This window comes from Catharus ustulatus, chromosome 4 (assembly GCF_009819885.2).
Source record: "Catharus ustulatus isolate bCatUst1 chromosome 4, bCatUst1.pri.v2, whole genome shotgun sequence".
In the NCBI taxonomy this organism is placed as follows: domain Eukaryota; kingdom Metazoa; phylum Chordata; class Aves; order Passeriformes; family Turdidae; genus Catharus; species Catharus ustulatus.
Genome location: NC_046224.1, coordinates 38,215,526 through 38,235,254, shown reverse-complemented (window position 1 = coordinate 38,235,254; position 19,729 = coordinate 38,215,526). Strand labels below are relative to the sequence as shown.

Below are 19,729 nucleotides of genomic sequence, written 5' to 3'. Positions count from 1 at the left end.
ACACATTACAGGGGAAGATGAAGTAAATTGGAAGCTGCCACAATCTTTTAACTTTAAAATTTGAAAGGTGATGTGGAAAAAACTTCCTTGTATAATTTTGTTTAAGCATAAAAAGATGGTTTCTTGCTTCCTTCCCTTGCACTTAATACTTAAGTTCATTATGAGTTGAATCATACAGATGGTAACGTCAGCAATCAGATTTTGAGCTTTCAGTTTGAAAAGCACTGTGTAGGACAGAATGTTTGTTTTTTACTTGCTGTCTGTATAATACACATCCATTATTTTGCTGGCCTGGGATCTTAAGCAGTCCTTCACTTCAGACAGATGAGTAGCTCTGTGAACACTGGAATTAAAAGAGTCTGTTTTCCTTCAGATTTTTCTTTTTGATGGATACTAATACACAAGGTGTGAACCTTTCCTGTTGGGGGACAGTTTATAAATTCTTTGCATTATTTGATTACTGCTTTCAAGAAATGGTTGAACTGAGAGGACTGTGAAACCTTTCTTTTCCTGTCTTTGTAGGATAAGCCTTTGGTGCAAATTGAAACCATGGAGTCCATGCTGAATAAGCTGAAGAGCACTGTCACAAAGGTGACAGCTGATGTCACCAGTGCAGTCATGGGAAATCCCGTTACCAGGGAATTTGATGTTGGGCGACATATTGCCAGTGGAGGTAATGGTCTTGCTTGGAAGATATTTAATGGAACTAAAAAATCGACAAAGCAGGTGAGTTATCAAGTAAAGGCCTGTGTTTATAAACATGAGATGACAGATTGATTGGTAGCAGTTGGTAAGTGGCAGTTAAAATCAACTGGACAGACTAACGTTAAGGGTGGTGAAATGACACAAAGAACTCAGCATTATTTAAGTATATTGTTCTCAGCTTTACGTGCTTTAAGCCTTCATTGTTGGAGAAAGAAGTAGTTCTGCATTCATAGCATACAATTTGGAACCAAGATCAAGAATTAATCTGAGTTAAAAGTGATCAGACAAGAAGGAAGAAGTTTCCTTTAAAATGGATTGATTCCCCAGTTTGTTGCGTCTTGCAACTTTTTTTTGGTAACAATTCTGGGTTTTTATGTTTTAAAATAACTATGAAGTATGTCATAATTTGTTGTCAGCAGAAGACACTGTAGTTTTTTGTTCAGCTACCATACAGAAATCGAACAGTTATTAGAAATGTTAAGTTGTGAGATACTGTGACAGGAAGGCACGGGATAGAGGATGAGATTGTGAAGGAAGTTAGTTATGCTTTCCCTGTGCTGCTTTCAGATCAGTATTGTTCCCTTTTAGTTTCCTTAAGGTATAAGGGTTTAAGCACTAATACTCAAACTTTTGACTCACTTGAAGTCATATGTATCAATGAATATGGGACTGTGACTTCAGAAGAAGATTTGCCAGAAACAGAGTTTAAGAATTGTTATTACAGAAAATATTTTGTTACACTGGAGAAAGGTGAAAAGTCTTTTTTCAAATTTGGGGAGGAAATACAATTTTCAAAGTGTAAATAGAAGTGTTAATAAAATATGGTCTTTAATTAAATGTAATAGAAAGTGATGTAAAATCACTTAGACAATGGGTCAGTTTGCACATGTACCAAAAAGAAATGGACACAAAGGAATAACTTAGGAAAATGTTTATACAATCTGTTAGATCATAGGCAAATAAACAGTAGCAAATAGATAAATACAGTACACAAATAACCTGCAAAGAATATGTGATCTGATTCTGTGTGACAGTCTGAATAATGTTTAATCAGGTACTTTTGCTGTGTCTTCATGCATTTTTTAGCTGTTGAAGAGCTTTATGCATCTTGTATTTACTGAATTTACCCAACATACCAATTGATTTGGGCATTTTTTTTGGTCTTACTCAGCTATACAAAGAAGTGGTAACATTGTAAGCATTTTAATTTTGATGGGTTCTATGCAGTCTATGTGCCCAGTAAGAATTTGTCCTGTAGCAGGTATATCCTTAAGGTATGGAGAGTTGTAGCAAGTTTCTTTCACTGTATAGTTGACAGAGTATATGTAATTAGGTTCCTGTCAATCACGTTTTTCAAGCCTTGAATGGGTGTTCTGACCAATGGTTTTACAGAGTTTTAGTTCGAGTGCTCTGTGTTGTCCTACAATATCTCTGTAAACCCTGACTAACACCTGTGCAGTTGTATGCCATTATTAGTAATTAATAACACAGCAGCAGTTGTACTGCATGGAATTTGAGATGGCTGGAGTTTTGACATGCAGTTACCATTCATTATTAATATTACCAGTTAGGTAACATCATGTCAACATTCACTTTGCCATTGCAAAACAAAACTGTGGTAATACAGCTTAAGGTATGTTGTACTGCAATATAAGTTCTTTAAAATTATTTTTTATTTCTCTTCTATTACGTTCTGAATATTCTTTGGGCTGGCTATCATTTTCCAGGTGATAGCAGTCACTTTGTGAAGTTGACATATTTGATATATTCCAAGTGTGTATATCTAATTTGAAGCTATAAGCTTTTTTTTTGCAGAGTGTATTGTAATCAGACAAGCAGGAAGTAAGGGCATAATTACCCTGTTGTCAGTTTATCAGAACAGAAGTAATAGTTTAAGTCATTGCAGCCAGATAAAACAGCTAAACTTGGAAGTTTGAACATTACAGCAGCAGATCTCATCAGAAATCTTTGTTTTCAGGATTATTTTTGTTCCTATTTTAAGTCAGTGGACAGTTACAAATATTCCATCTCCGGTGACAGTAGATACCTGTAACTTCATTCTTCTTTTCTGAGTTCTGCCTGATTCCTGCCTTGCTACTTTTCCAGGATTTCTGAATGTTTATTTGTTATTATTTTTTTAATGTGCCTTGTCTTTCCTTGGTTGCTGTGTAGGTGACTGAGTAACAACCTAACAGAGTGTGAGGAAAACTTGTGTGCATATGCTTGTCTGGCACTATTTCATAGCTGATTTGTTTGAAAGATTTATATATAGATGTATGATTTCACAGTATGTATTTCAGCTCATCTTAGATTTATTAACTTAAACTTTATGCACTATACTTTTTCTGGTATAATATGGCACTTGTCCTTCTGCTTAGAAAGTGCAATCATAAATAGATTGGGTAAGGTCACAAAGTAGTTACCAGCTCAGTTGTAAAGCTAGCAGAATTCAGAAGGTAAGTCCCAGCAAAAGGCTGTTGACAGTCGAGAGTGACCTAATGGCCTCAAGTCAGCTGGTTAAGGATCTGGAGTGCAAACTGTGTTCTCTTCTGCCAGATTCAGGGAATTATGAGTTTAAACAAACCATGCAGGATTGCAGCAAGCACCAAAAGAACTTAGACCCATCACAAAATACTCAAACCATAGCTAATTGAAATATTCACTTGCTGATTCTTTTCACTTGTCATTAATCAGAAGTTTTTTCAGAAGTGCTGTCTTAGTTTGAAATTTTGTTATTGGTCATGTACTGCTCAGTGTATGTCTTCCATCCTGTCATTGCTTTTCTCTGCATTGTGTTAGTGTTTGATCCATCATACTTAAAAGCTGGAGCCGATATGGGTAGTGGCAGGAATTCTCCTGCTAATGGCTTAACGAAAATAGCTGAAAAACAATTTTTTGTGTATTGGGATGAATTTCATATTTTGGACAGCCTATTTCTAAAAGTTTGTAGGGTTTTTTTTTTTAATTAATAATGTAGCTGCTCCTGTGAGATTCTAGAGTAATGGTTATAAAATGTGCAGTAAAAGAACATAGAGTTCCTCTTGGAACTAAATACTGTATTTTCATAATATTTTCTTCTGCTTTCTAACCTTTACTATTATTCTTAATACTGTTGTAGCAGCCTATAAAAGTCTGTTTCCTGATAAAAATTTTTAATTCCTTTTTCCATCAGTTGATATATTTCACATTAAGGACTTCCCAGGTAGGGATGTAATCTAATTTTTTATTTTACATTGTAATTTCAAAGTTTCATACAAATTTCTTAATTTTTCTCCTGCTCCAGTTGCAGAAGTTGGAGAGGATTTCTTGGTTTATAACATTTTTGTGACTATTTTTTGCACACTTTTAGGCATTAAAAATTCATAATGTTTTATCATGTGAATGGTCTGATCAGATTGATAGACTACTGTGTCTGTTTTGTCGGGTTGTACTGGCTTGGAGCAGAACACTGAGGCAGGACCTGGCTTAATAAAGCAACACTTGATATATACTCAGAATATTTTAACTGTTCATAATTGATATAAATTCTTTCATCTACTTAAAATCAAACTGATTTCTGACTGTGGATCTGCTGCTTTGTCACTGTAGGGGTTATAGTTTGCGCGTTACTGTTTGTACAATAAAGGAGCTTAAGGTACCTTAACTCAATATGTAAATTTCAGAATTTATATACAGTAACCCATGACTGGGACTAAGTAGGAACAAGTCAGGTTTTTTTGTTTGGTTATTGCATTGCTGGGATTGTACTGTTGATTCAAAAAACTCATTTGTATATAATTGTGCATAGGCTTAGGTTTTGGCTGTGCTATATATTGAGTAAATTCTGTTGCTTATTTTCAGGAAGTGGCTGTTTTTGTCTTTGATAAGAAGCTAATAGACAAGTACCAAAAATTTGAAAAAGATCAGATTATTGATTCCTTAAAACGAGGTGTCCAACAGCTAACTAGGCTCCGACACCCTAGGCTGCTTACTGTTCAGCATCCATTAGAAGAATCCAGGTAAGCTGTAGTAAAGAACAGCTATTTTTAATAATTGTTTTTATATTGGATGTAAACTGTCTGGAACATTCAGTACATACATCTGATGAGATTCAAGTTTAGTGTATTTATTCATAAAACAAGATATTCACCCTACCCCTGTATTTCCCCCCTACCCCTCCATAGAATGTAGTTCTGGTGTGAATCGAATTAATAATCTATTGCTTGATATTAGTCCAGTTGCAGCTGTAAGGTTACACAGGATCATTACAGCATGAAAATTTGGTGCTTTAATTAATTTTGCTTTTGAAGAACTCTGTTAGAATAGTTTTCTCTCCAAAACTTATTCATATGTTTTATTCCATGTATGAGTACACGTATTTATTACATGTGAGATTAGGGATTTTTGGTAAATTGTGTGTGTTGTAGCTAAATATGTGTTGAAAAGGCCCTCAAGTGCCTGTCAAGGGAGGCAAAATTCAGCAGGTTCTTCTAGTGCTTATTTGATTTATGAAAGATTGGTCACTAGGCACAATAGCTGTTTAGTCTTACAGATTTATTGTTCAGCTGTAGGGATAACAGCACACTAAAATCTAACCAAGAAAATCAAGGTTTCATAGGAAGCTGATTCTGATACTACCAAATAAGATCATGAAGGTTTTAGGGTTTTTTTTCCCCCGGATAGGAAGGGGGTTGATGATTTCCAGAAGTGCTTTCTAACCTCTGCCATTCTGTGATCCTAAATGGTAGCCTGATAAGGATTCATTGTATAATGTCCTTTCTTTCTGTGTAATCTTGAGTTTTTCCAAATGGCTTCTAGGAGCTGAGAATACTGTAGGAATGCTTCTTCATCTTTGCAATGCCTGCTTTGAAACAGGTTTATTGGATTAAATTGCACTTGCGTATTCATATCTATCTTTCCTCCAGTGCTGAATACATTTCACATTAACAGGTATTCAAAACTGTCATTGCACCTGTGATCTAGTATGTCCCTTACAATGGCCTAAAGAAAATCAATTAGGTAGTTGAAGACAGCTCTCAGTATTCTATAGCAGTAAATAAACTACTACATGCTAAATGGCCTAGGGTCATCTCAAATTATAGTGTATGCAAGTGAATTCCAGAGTATACCTCAGGCTTCCTCCTAAAATTGTCAGTTTTCCAGTTGACTCAACAACTTTTCCTCTGAACTTTGCCCTTCAGAAGAAAAGGCTAAGATTCATGCCTTTAAGAAAGCTTTGGTGGTGTTCTTGTGAAGCATTTAAGCCTTTTGAGTAAAATTAGAAGTGTAATTACATCAGAGTTCTTGTTTGTGAGTTTTTAGTAATGCCTTACACTTTGCTTCTGCTGTTTTTGTTTCCATACTCAGCACACTCAGCTGCTGGTAGAAACACCAGAAGCACAAAACCTGTGCAGTTGCTTGCTGTGCCAGAAACTGATGTAACAGTTTCTGAAGGAGATTAATAAAAGAAAGGTTTATGTAGAATATATGTGTGTGTAACCTTGTGCAAGCATGCTGTAAGATTGCTTTAGGATTTCAGGTCTTTCCAGAGTAATGAATTGCTTGCAGGTCACTCGTTATTCCTCCTTTGAGGCAAATAGATATTTGATGTACCTGGAGGGCTGACGTAGATATGGAAATAAAGGTCATACCTTTCTGACCCTAGTGTGCAGATAGTTTTTCCACTATGAGTAGAATGTTACTACTAAAAATTATTGGTATCCAATGTAGTTATGCTTAATATAAATGTACATAATACATCTAATGATGTATACCTCTCAGGATTTTTATGAGTAGCTCCTTATTTTTACTAAATATTTAATATGAGTTTATTTACAGATGGTCTTGAATTCCATTAACAGCACTGGAAAGCAATATTAATTTATATTTAACTTGTTATTGAAGAAAATAAAAAAAAAATTAATTGTGGATTAACTCATAATATCATTCCTACCTTTAAAAATGATGGTATTGTGAATTGTCCCTAATAATTTATGGGACATTAAATTTCTTACGTTCTTTCCCTGTAGAAAGCATATGTATTTTTGCCCATCACTTTTTATTTTTAAAATGTTTCTATCTTATTACTCTGATTTTCATGTTGCTATTATTCAGGAAACTGTTAAGGCAGTTGCACTATATAGTAGACATCAACTTCTGCAATATTCTGCTGTTTTTATTAGATCCCTCCAGTACTGTGGGCTTGGGCCCTTTTTGAATTTGCCTCCTAAAGTAAAAAATAAACAGCTGTCTTTTTATTCCTCAAAAGAACAGTAATCAGAGAGTTTGTTACGAAAACTGTTCCCTAGGTTTTTTTCTATCATCTGTGTCTTAACTATAACTAAATGGATAAGCTCTGTGGTAAAGCTGAAGTTAGACTGAATATAAAGGACTTTGTCTTTCTATGTTCTCATTTTGACTTCTGTTTATAACAGGAACAAGTTTTATAGCCGTAGTCGTATTAATAGAAAAATGAAAGGTATGTCATTAACAGACAGGGAGGAAACCAAGCAAAAAAATTCTTTCAGGTTAGCTGACACTTAGCATTCAATGTATTTTACTTTTCTGTTGTTTTTCTTTTAGAAAGGCAGTAGATAAAACTAAAATTGGGATGAATAGTAAGAGGTTTGCATGTTTCAGTGGTCTTATTTTACTTCAAAGGTCAAGCTTGTTAATTATAGAAATACTTTAAAAATATGTTGTAGTTTCATGCTGGGACCTATGTTCTGATGTTTTTATGGGGTGATCAGAAAGTTAGGCTCTGTCTTCTTGCCTATAACTTTATATTAAAAAGGTATCTTTGTTACTGTTACTCAGTTTTTGTTTTCTGTGTTGATACTGATGCAGTATTTAGTGTTCTCATGATTAATGTTCCTTAAAGTAGGTATGTGTGCTGCCATCCATGTAGTGCTTTCTCAAAAAAAACCCCTTTAAAACAATTAAGGAGTGAATTGTGATAGCTGGCCAGAGCCTCCACCACTGTGCAGAGCAGTATGAAGAATGTGGATGTAAAGAATGACTGTCTGTGTTGCATGAAGTTCATGAAATGGAGACACATATTGGTTTCAGGACCAATTTTGAAATTTGAAGTTTTCGCAGTGTTACAACCAGTCCTTACGAGTAGAAGTTTGCTTCTTCTGTGCTTTTCAAACACAATTGACCCAAAAATGCATAAGCAAGACCATTAATTTTTCATGAAGAAAAAAAAAAAATCAATAAAATAATTTAGAGAACAGTCACTTCACATGCAAACTGAAGTTCATATAACAAGCATATTTGTGTTTACAGATCTTCTCCATCACTTGTCAAAGTAAAAAAATGTTTAGGTGCTCCCTTATAATATATTAATTTAGCTTCTGATCATTATCTGACCTCATTAAGTATTACCTCAGTCAGGGAAACATTAGTTTTAGGCATAGGTAGAAGTCTGATTTTACAAGTTTTAATAGGAGAGAGAATTATTTGATCATTTTTTCCTGGATCAGGACAAGAAAAGCATTATTAAAAAAATAATTTATGAAGCATTGTGTGAATCATTAGTGATTTATATGAATGTTAGAGAATAAAATAGCCTAATTCTAATATTATTTTTTAAATTTCAGGCATTTATGTGTTTCTCTTTAGGATAATACGGAAGGAATTTAAAACCTGAAATATAACATGGCTTTTGGTAGCACCAGGTGCTTTGGCAATGTGTAATATGGTATTTGTATGGTTCTTTATTTGCAGTCAAGAGATATATTACATTTATATACAAGAAATTTTTTAATGCATTTCCTATACAGGGATTGCTTGGCATTTTGTACAGAACCAGTCTGTGCAAGTTTAGCTAATGTTCTTGGCAGCTGGGACAATCTACCTTCTCCTTTACCATCAGACATTAAAGAATACAAACTTTATGACGTGGAGACCAAATATGGTTTGCTTCAGGTATGATACAGGTTGTCTTTATAATTTTTTTCTGCTTTTAGTATTACTGATTTTTTTTTATGAAGTCAGTACACTGCCAAAGTTTTGTCTGCCTATAGTAAATCAAATAACAGTGAGGTGAGTAATAATAGTGCCCTGATCACTGTAGGTGTGAGAGAGGATAAACACTAGAAGCTCTAAGCTGCTACTCTTTTTTTGATTGTTCTGACATGTAAAATAGAAAATTCAATTTTTATTTTCCATGTCAATGTCTATGCTACAGCTGCCTCTTCCTTATGTGAATCTTTTCTTTACATTCTGTGGAGAGCCATAAGCTCCCAGGTTTTGTTTGGTGAATATGCTGATCAGCTTCATAAAGAATTTTTCTTCTTCCAAGATGATGTGGCCTGAGGGGAGAGGTGAATGCATCACCACACTTATGCTGTGATAGTTAATTGACATTAGTAGTCTCACCTGCTGATTACCCATCTGTGTTTAATTTCCTTCATGCATAGTGTTTAAGGCATAGGCTAAAATAGTGATGAAAAATTGTTTCTTAGTTAACTTAGGAATTTAACTGTGACCATCGGAACAGAATATTTGTAAATGTCTTATAGGATGTTTGGGGAAATATTTAACCTGAAATAATGATCTTTTATGGACAGGTTTCTGAAGGTTTGTCATTTTTGCATAGCAGTGTCAAAATGGTCCATGGAAATATTACTCCTGAAAATATAATTTTGAATAAGAGTGGAGCATGGAAAATTATGGGATTTGATTTTTGTATCCAATCAACAAATCCATCTGAACAGGAGGTAATAATCTTTATATTTATCATCATTCAATTTCAAATTCAGGTCCTTGCCTGAAACCAGATTCATGATCTTGCATTCCAGTATAGAACCACTTATTTAATATTCACCTCTGTATTTGGTTGGCCAAATGTTAGAGCATATGGCACTGGTCTGGATTGAAGTGCTGCATTTGATTGTCTCAGAAAAAGAGCCTGAATGGGCTCAGTGGAGTCACAGTAGACTAGTGATGGTTTCAGACAGAGGCTGGAGCCTGTGGCACTTCTGCTCCCCTTCATATTGGATGGCATGTAAGCCTACCTAACTTAGTGTGTGCACCTACTCAGTGCCTAGTTGCTGCCTCTTAAAATGAATTTTATCATAGTTCATGTTTCCCCATTACAGTAGTACTTTGATTTTACATTATGCTTCTCAGCTCTAATATTCAGAAAAAAATGCATCAGCTAATCACTCTAATCTACAGAGAGAGATTCTTAACAGTTTTGCCTTGCTCTGTTTCTGTTTGATTCATAATTGAATTTGAGTGGCTTAATTATTTTTTGCTGCTTGAGTTTCTTTTTGAAAATGGTCTTTAACATCCTTGATAAATGTACTTTATTTTACTTCTCATACTTCCCTTGCAGCCAAAGTTCCCTTGTAAGGAATGGGATCCAAACTTGCCATCCTTGTGTCTTCCAAATCCTGAGTATCTGGCACCAGAATATATTCTCTCTGTGAGCTGTGAGACAGCCAGTGATATGTACTCTCTGGGAGCTGTTATGTATGCAGTGTTTAATAAAGGCAAACCAATTTTTGAAGTCAACAAACAAGATATTTATAAAAGCTTTAGTAGACAACTGGACCAGGTATTTGTTCTTTATATGACTATTATTTGTTGATTTTCATATTTGAAAAGTTATTACTGTAAAATAGATTTAAATATTGAGAACACTGTCAGTGCTCCAACATAAACCATCTGACAATGGTATCTTACTCTGCATACTGTTGTTATAACAAGAAAAAAAAAATCCTAGCAAAATATGAGAAATAAAAATATGTTTAGAGGAGGTTACACGTACCAACTTTATAAACTTAAAATTGCATTTTTCACCTGATTTCTCTGCAAACCTGTTGAATGCTGGTCTTGTAAAATAATGCTTACCTGTCAGTGTGAATAGTATGAAACACCTGGCAGTGAATTACCTATGTAGGACCATTGAAGAGGGCTGGGTTTAGGGTGATTCGATCACTTGACATGGCAGTTGGTATCCACTTAACTATCACTATTTCACATTCTTTGTGGACTGTGAATGTTAACAAAAGACAGTGTCACAGTTAATTGGATCAGCTGACATAATGTCTCTTCATATGCAGGTTTCCTTAGCTGTAACTTCTTTGGATCCCCATTGCCACACAGTATGTACTGTGTTTTAATGTGCATAGACAGCACCTCAGAGAATGACATTTGCCTGTTTAAAATACCATGTTTGTGTTCTCTGATAACCTGAACTACAATGGGAAGTTGAAAAAACGGGTGGGACCTAAAACAGGTCAGCTCTTGGGAAACAGAGAAGACTGTGAGCAAGAAGGGAGGAATATCAAATGTGTGGATAGAGAAACCATCAAGAGAACAAAGTATATATAGGCCTGTTGTATACTGGAAGTAGATACATGCAGGGTTTTCTGACTTCATGGTGTACATGCTTGAATTACTTCCACAGCTGAGCCGTTTAAGCTCCAGTACTCTTCAGAACATACCTGAGGAGGTGCGTGAGCATGTAAAGCTACTCCTCAACGTAGCTCCAGCAGTCAGACCAGATGCAGATCAAATGACTAAGGTCAGTCCATGGAAAATACAGTAGCCATAGGAAAGAGACAAATTAGTGTTTGATTTGTAGAGCTATTGTAAAGTGTTTTCTGTTAATCATTTTAGCTGAAATGTTAAATATTTTTAAACCATTTAGATGTAATAGTTAATGCCAAAAGTTATCCTTATGCTGACATTTATTTATATGGAAAAAGTGGATGCTAAGACAGAATTTAGAAAAATTATTAAATTATTCAAAAATGATCAAATTATTCGAAAATTGTTCAATGCAACTCTGTTTTATTCCTTCCATATAATTGGAAGCTTTTCTGTGTTATGATTTTATACAGTTCAGTCTTTAAAATTATATTGGAAGGATTTGAAAGTGAGAAAATTAGAAAGGGCAATAGGATTAACTTTTGGCTTAGGATTTCTGATGTATTCTTAAGTATGCAGAAGAATAAAGTGTGTTTGGAAATTATTTGTCCTAACAAAGCAAAATCTAATTGCAAGTAGGATATAATGTAAGTTTTAATTTGGCAAAACTGTTGCAAAACCGTTTCCTATCTGAAAGTAGAACTTGAAACATTATTCTTCCCTTGTTTCATGCCCCGTTTTCTCTAATCTAGGTAACCTTTGATATTCCTGCTTATAGATTTGTTTTGCTAGATGATTTTATTCTTTTGCTGTGGTGTAAAAAGATGGTATGCAGAGATGGAAATCAGTGTTTTAACTGTTGAAAGAAATAGTGGGTGAATAAGGGACAGGGAGCAGTTGATGGTTTTGTCCACCTATATGCTGAAAGATGGGAACAAGGGAATTGGCAGATATTTCTCAGGTATCGACTCAGTTGTCTGAAGGACTAAAACAAATCTGTAAGTGGTTGTATTAAGCAGTATGGTTTATAAAGATGTTGAGTCTCTTTTCCCATGTTTGCACACTGCACACTGAATCGTAGGGTAGAGATACCACAGCTTCCAGGGTCTTCTGGAGTTTCCAGGGGTGGGTAACCTAGTAGATTAATCCTTTATTGTAATATAATATAGTGTAATTATTCCTAGAAGAAAATTTGAAGTTTTTATTTTTCATTGCATTGTTTCGTAAGCCACTAACTGCATATGAAATAGCGTTTTAACTTAGATATACGTAACATGCATGAGTTTTTGAAAAATGCTAGGAAAATTCTGTCTTAATAATCAACCTGTATATGAATATTATACTACTTGATATGTAAAAATTTAATTTTCTGATTGTTAGTTGCAAACATGTCATTGTAAAGGCTTACTGTCGTGCACTGAAAGGGTGGATAGATGCTTATATTTTGGAATTATTGTAGCAGCGTCAGTGTTGTCCCCCTCCAGATCACAACCTTTTAATCTTTTTTTTAGATACCATTCTTCGATGATGTAGGAGCAATGACGCTTCAGTATTTTGATTCATTATTTCAAAGGGATAACCTGCAGAAATCACAGTTTTTTAAAGGACTGCCAAAAGTTCTGCCAAAACTACCTAAGGTATGTCTGAATGATGTCTTGATATAGCAAGTTTGAAAATGTATGAACATCTGTTCGCATTTTGACTCTTGGAATGCTGGACTTTCTGTATCATTGTACCATAATAGACTGCCATGAGACTGTCAGAATAGAGTAGAAGGAAATAAAGGGAGATTAGAACATGCTTATTCTGGAAGTATTCCTCAGTAATCAGTAATATTTCAAATGGAAATGGCAAATAAGCCAAATAAAGAACCATCATTTGCATGTTGTAGTTCATCCCACTTTGAAAGGGAATTGTCTTCTCTCCAGTTACAAGGCTTTCCCTGTGTTTCCAGATGCCATCATAGCTCTTTGAAGCCATTTTGCCACATTTTCTTCCTATAAGATTGCTTTGGGTTTTTTCATAGCAAGGCAGTACTTTAATGTTGAATGATGCAAAGCTTTTTTCCCTCAATAGACTAAGTGCTTTCTTGTGCTGGCAGTGCTCAGATATCTCAAAGGCAAATGCCTGTCAGTACATACTTCTGTGTAGTGTTAAGCACTATGTCTAGACTGGCTCCCTTTCTTTTTGTGGCATACCTTAATTTATATAAGCCCATAATGCGTATGAGGTAGAAAATTAGGATTAGTTTACTACATAATAGAATAACTGAGCTTTTCAACCAGTGCATTAAATTTCTTTGGTTTTAATTCTGTTTTTTACTACACAGTACAACATTTAGACTCCATATTTAATACTCTATTCTTCTTAATTTAGTAGTTTTTTCCTTTGATCAGAAATGGTTGCTGCTTTGAATTTGGAAATAAGTGGCATGCATTTAATCTAAGTTTAGACAGCCACTGATTGACCAAATCATCTTTAGGGCATTCTTTTCATTTTTTTCTGTCTGGAAAGTCTGTTTTGTAAGGGAAGTGACTGTGCCCGTAAACCATATATTTCTGTTTATTGACTTCAAAAGCATTTAAGGATGTCTAATGCTGCAGTAGACATCCACAGTTTAAATATCTGTTTCATCAGCAGAATCCTATTTAGACAATGTATCTTGGAGGTTTTGTAGAATTATGTATTTGTTCAGTAAATGATGGGCTACAGAAAAAAATAGCAATTTGAAGGTTTATTGAGTATTTTTAGGGGTCTTGTTTTTAAAGAAAGTATGTGGAGTATGGTTTTCATAACTCGTGTGTGGCTCAAAGTCCTGTTTTCTGTACAGTTAATTGTTTTTTGTTGATCTTCACAGTTTTTAAAGTCTTCATTTATGTTTTTAGTACAAACAGAAAATTAAGCAGAATAGTACAATGTAAATTAACTACAGTGTACTGTGCAAATAAGAGATCAAAACTGAAAATTATCTGTCTACTTTATTGCAAATATCAGGCTGATACAAAAGCTGCTGAACTGGCACAGTGGTAACTTACTGCAGTGCAGTACATGATTCATATTTGTTTGGTTTTTATTTCCTTTAGCGTGTTATAATTCAGCGAATTCTGCCTTGCTTGACTTCTGAATTTGTGAATCCTGATATGGTACCCTTTGTCTTGCCTAATGTCCTATTAATTGCTGAGGAGTGTACCAAAGAAGAATATATCAAGCTCATTCTACCTGATCTTGGTCCTGTTTTTAAGCAACAAGAACCAATCCAGGTATGTTAATATTGCTCATATTACAGTTTTTCTTTTTGTTTTCCCTGAAAAAATGACTAATTGTTCTGTTTCCCTTTTCCAGCTTCACAAAAATTGCCCAATCTGCTCTGTAGTTGTCCAGGCAGTCAGTCTTGATTCATTCAAAACAGATTTTTCCAGGCAATTCTCAAAGCTTTTACCTCTGCTTGTTTAAATGAGTTCTGAGGGTATATTGCATTTATAGATGGGATGAGATTTGCAAAAATGGTGTAATTTACCACTTGGTTTTGGTTGATTGTAGAAGACATATTTGTAAGCATTTTAACACTTACCTGAACAATCTGAGCACGGTTGTACAGTACAGTGTTTGCATATATTCTACCATTAGATGAACCTTGGGTTTTTGGGGTTGTTTTTTTTTTACTTATATCCAGTTTGCTGACATGGAGATCATGGGGTAGAAAAATTGCAGCTTTGACACTCTGTAAGAAGTGCTATTTATTCATATTAAGAGCAGTATTTATTTGAGGACTGTGCAAAAAATTGTGAAATTTGTTTAATTTTTATTTGACAAGTGTAATGTATAAGTAAAATATGCTCCTTTCCCTGCTGTTTAAATGTATAAAAGTATTACAACATAATCGTTACTGTAAAGGAGCAAAAATTTGCACTTGATTCCTGAGAAATCTGTCACAAGTGGGGCATTGTGCTTCCACAGTGACAGATGTGCATTCCTTCTAGCTCACTCCTGTGTGCTATTATATCTCTGCAGAGCACTTAAAGGGCAAGGTAAACATAGCAGACCTTTTATTTCTGGGTTTCAGAAAACTGGACTAGAAAATTATCATTGTACTGTGAAGGTAGGGAAGTGGGGACAGCTGACTAACTGAGAATATTCAGGAAATCTGAACTACCTAAGCTGTTTATATTTGGTACACTGAAGCTTTATGTTACCTTTTTTGTCTTGAAAAAAGTCAATGTTTAACGATCCAAAAGCCAGTGAGTATCTCATTTGTGCTGTGTCATATTAAAAGGTAACTCTGTGTTCTGCTGCCTTTAACATTAGATTTGTGACAGGATCCTTGCTGCAAAAAGTTTGTAGCATAAATGGACACAAAAACTGGTTTATATCCTGAGAGATGAAGGAAGCAAAATACAAACTTGGGAGTCAGCTCATAAAGATGCAGCTTTGCAAAATTTTTTTTGTGACTGTCTAGACACTGTTAAATTCTTATGCTGGTATTTTTAATGAAAAGTACTACATGGCTTATTAAACTATTATTTCTATGGTCTTTTTAGTATGGAGAAGTTTAAATAATCTAGGTCATGTTTTCAAAGTTAATATATCAGAAATTCTGGAAAATAATACAAAGGTTCAGACTGCCAGAGGATAGAATTTCAGGTCTGACTGTCTTTGTACAAGGCAGAAATGTCTAGTTTCTATGTGCTTGTAACTCCTGGAGAGGGGCATTCAGGGAAGTTGCCAGTGTTTCTTCCAAACACTCTTTGAAGATGTTACAGATTTGTATGCGGGGCCTGTCACTTGACTTCAGTAGGATATTTGAATTAGGAAATGTATGTATCATAGGCAAGTTGCTCTAATTCAATATGAGGACATTGTTAGCTAGTGTTCACAATGTCTTTTTGTGAGGGAATTCATGGAATATTTAGATAAACTTACTCTTGGTGTTAGTGTGGAGTAACGTGTGCTGTACATTGACATCCTAGCTTACTCTGACATAGCTTTCCAGACAAACCCTTGTTTTTTATCTACAGGATTCCATAGACAGTTAGCATAGGATGTGCTGTAAATTCATTTTCTAATTCACTACACAGAAGTGTTCCCTGACAAGTACTGGGCTCTGCATTAATGAATGAAGCATTATTACTTAGAGTGCAAGTGCTGTTAATTGCTTATTAAATGGTGTGTGTGTGTGTATCTGTGACTGTACCTTCTTAATTTTTGCCAAAATAAATAAAAAGTATGAAATAGGATCCTGGAAGCTTAAACACAGAAAGTGTAATTCCACAATATTACATGATTAGGGTTGTTAGAGAAGAACAGGTTTAAGAGCAAGTGCAGGTCTTTAAAATTCAAGTTTAGGACAAAGATTGTATATTGAAGAAAACTATAAAATCTGACTTTAAAATTGATCTTGTCCATTTCACCGTGATTGTCCATAATATGGGAATATTTCATCAGAATCAATGTTCATGGAATGAATGAATGAGTTTTTGTGTGTGCACAATTTGGGCAATTATGAATAACCAATAAGAAGACATGTATTAGCTGCACTATAAAAATCTACTTTTCTTCTCTATAAAGACAGCGGGGAATAAATAAAAAGGGGAAATTTGTAATGGGATCTTGGTACATTTCTGTTTCTACATTTCAATGCTTCTTTTTATTTGATATAGAAACACTGATCGCCATATATTTTTAGACAAAAATTTAAGTCTTCCTATAAAATACTTTGCTTTTTGTTATAAACGTGATACTTTTAAACATAATTTTTCCATCTAGTTTAACCTATTTTCTGAAAGGAGTTCTGGTATCAATGGATACTCACTGTCTCCTCTAGCACCTGTGATAACAATCTTGAGTTACATAATGCTCTGTATTTGAGGCTGAGCTGGCTGATTGATTTGGAATAGCATTTAACTTTTAGTTGGCTAATCTTAAGCGAGATGGATCCCACTATGCTTATGTGCTATTTTAGTGTTACTTTTTATATTAATGTGATGTGAATATTTTGCTTGAGATTGTTTATTTTATGATACACAATTTCCATACCAAATAGAAAAGGCATTTTTTCTCCGTCTAGTAGCCATAATATTATTTTTTTTATGTCCCTATTTTGATTTTAGACACATAGAATACAACTTGTATATGCGGAGTTATGATCAACTGCTTTGAGGACAGAATTTGAGTTACAGGTTTTAGAAAGTTTAGCTTTTGCAACAGTGGTGTGTGTTATAAAGATTTTCTGTGGGTGCATTTTAACAAAAGACCATAAAGAGAAACGAGAACTGTTTACAAGTTTTTGTAAATAGAAGCAAGAACTCCTTACTGAGTCATTATGATTTGTTATCTCAGAAGTCAGTCTAGAACATGTATATTTTGTTTGATTTGTATTTGCTGTTTTTAAAATGCAATAACATGTCAAAGTGTTTTTTGTCTTCCATGCCTTCAGGCAAGCAACATGGTAAGTGACCACATTTACTGAGTTATAAGAAAACTTCTGAAGCTTTTGATATGATACAACACATTTTAAATTGTAATTATATCCTTTGCAGTTAAAACTTTTGGCTTCTGAATTGTCTTTCTTTGAATAGATATTGTTAATCTTCCTGCAAAAAATGGACTTGCTTCTAACCAAAACTCCACCAGATGAAATAAAGAACAGTGTGCTACCGATGGTTTATAGAGCTTTGGAAGCACCTTCAATTCAGATCCAGGTATAGTAGTTGCAGCCTTTACTTAAAATTTTCCTTTTCCTCTTTCAGCTGACATATCAACTTTTTGTGTACTCATGTGTTTGTTTACATTAAAAAAAAATTAAAATTGTATAATATGCCTGAATGTTGAAAAGATGAATGCTTTATTAAAGAACATTTGTTTCTGGTAAAGTAAAATTTAGTTCCTTTGTTTTCCAGGAGGGTAACCACATTGTTCTAATGCTCTTAGCTAAAGTTCTTACTTGCCACTGTAGCAGAAAGTAGGATATGCATTTGTATTTCACTGCCTGTGCAGCAGAAACCATGCAGGCATTCATGCTCATACCACTCAGTGAGAGGTGGCTTATTCTGATCTCCTACTGGTGAGAACAGCTGTGCTGACAGTTACCTCAGGAGACCTCATGTGTTGTAAAATCATATTAATATATGTTCTGGTGACATTTTTATGTTTGGTTTTGTTTTTTTTTTTTTCCTCCTTATGCTTTCTCTACTTTTCTGTGTAGGGGGATTTTTTTAATCATTCAACTGCAATTAGCTTCCAGTTACCAAAAACATTCAGGAGTGGGAAATAAACAAAATATTTCTCAAAGGCAGTATTGGATAATCAGATGTGACTTCTCCCCTTGCAAAGCCTTTGTAATATTAGGGACAAAGGTTTTTGTTTCTGATTACCTGTCATGAGTTTCTTTCTGCATCAGTACTTTGTTTATTGGGGTGTTTACTTGCAACATATATTTAGTATTACTGTCTCTTATTTTTGAGATTGGGCTGAAATTGTGTTTATTTTCTTCTCTGTTGCTAAAGTATGGTTAACCTTGACATGATATTTTATCATTCAGTCTGTCATTGTACTGCAGTGTTATTGACAGTACTCATTGAAATTTTCTTGATTTATGTAGGAGATTGATAGTTTGGTGTAGTAAAAGCTGAGTTTCATATAAAGATGCCTTGTGAAAATGCAAGATATTCTTGCTGCTTAAATATACTGAATTTATGAATACTCTTTTTTCTAAAATCCATTTTTAAGGTTCTGTATACATACCATGAGGCTTTATTTTTCTAGCTGTTTTTAAGTGAGTCTGATAGAATAAGGGCAGCTTAGTTGAACATACTTCCTTAAATATTTTCTTAAGAGGAAAGCTTAAGAAGATATTTCAAACTAACTGATATTGAGTTATATTAGTACTAATTTTATAATAAATATGCATGTTTCTTTTTAAACTTGTGTGGATTTTTTCTTTTTAGGAGCTTTGCCTAAACATAATTCCCACGTTTGCCAATTTAATAGATTACCCATCAATGAAAAATTCATTAATTCCAAGAATTAAAAATGCATGTTTGCAAACCTCTTCTCTTGCTGTGAGTATCATAATAATGTTCTCTAGTTCTCTAGTGTTAAGAAAATATTGTAACCTTTAATTACTTTGGGTTCACCATGTTGTGTCTTTAAAGAAAAGCCCATTAATGTATTCTGATTTTGTACTGAAATTTTATTTTAAAACTTCTTAAAAGTTCAAAAGCACCTCTTCTTTGCTCTAACAGTTTTTAAAGTTGTTAACAACTTACCATGTTAATAATACTGTAAAAATTACCGTAGCAGGTTCCACAGTAATACATATTGTCAATGTTTGTCATGCAGAAAAGCCAAATTTTTGTGAGCATAAAAATAAATGTTTTTCTTTCATGATACAAAAGCATTTTTGTCTTGAATTTTTCAGTACAAAGATTTTCTTACGAGTTTTGTAAAGTTGTTTTGCTTTTTTTCTATAAATAAAGAGTTTGTTTAATTCATACCATGCTTCACAGGTCCGGGTAAACTCACTGGTGTGCTTGGGCAAGATTTTGGAGTACTTGGACAAATGGTTTGTGCTTGATGATATTTTACCTTTTCTACAACAAATTCCATCAAAGGAACCTGCGGTGCTCATGGGAATTTTAGGTAACTAACACTTCCAACTTTCTCT

At 34.3% G+C, this 19,729-nt stretch overlaps 1 protein-coding gene across 2 annotated transcripts in view; it reads left to right on the top strand.

Annotated features, from left to right (window-relative positions):
- SCYL2 (SCY1 like pseudokinase 2) overlaps positions 1 to 19,729 on the top strand; it is a 34,412-nt gene that overhangs the window by 3,621 nt on the left and 11,062 nt on the right. The window contains exons 2-13 of one of the 2 annotated variants that reach the window (XM_033057891.2): positions 523 to 726; positions 4,546 to 4,703; positions 8,469 to 8,613; positions 9,258 to 9,407; positions 10,028 to 10,249; positions 11,105 to 11,221; positions 12,579 to 12,704; positions 14,151 to 14,327; positions 17,501 to 17,512; positions 17,643 to 17,765; positions 19,011 to 19,124; positions 19,572 to 19,704. In XM_033057891.2, coding sequence (XP_032913782.1) covers positions 550 to 726; positions 4,546 to 4,703; positions 8,469 to 8,613; positions 9,258 to 9,407; positions 10,028 to 10,249; positions 11,105 to 11,221; positions 12,579 to 12,704; positions 14,151 to 14,327; positions 17,501 to 17,512; positions 17,643 to 17,765; positions 19,011 to 19,124; positions 19,572 to 19,704 — 1,654 coding nt within the window. In that variant the 5' untranslated portion in view covers positions 523 to 549. The remainder of the gene's footprint in view (positions 1 to 522; positions 727 to 4,545; positions 4,704 to 8,468; positions 8,614 to 9,257; positions 9,408 to 10,027; positions 10,250 to 11,104; positions 11,222 to 12,578; positions 12,705 to 14,150; positions 14,328 to 17,500; positions 17,513 to 17,642; positions 17,766 to 19,010; positions 19,125 to 19,571; positions 19,705 to 19,729) is intronic. The other variant, XM_033057892.2, reaches the window with a different exon arrangement.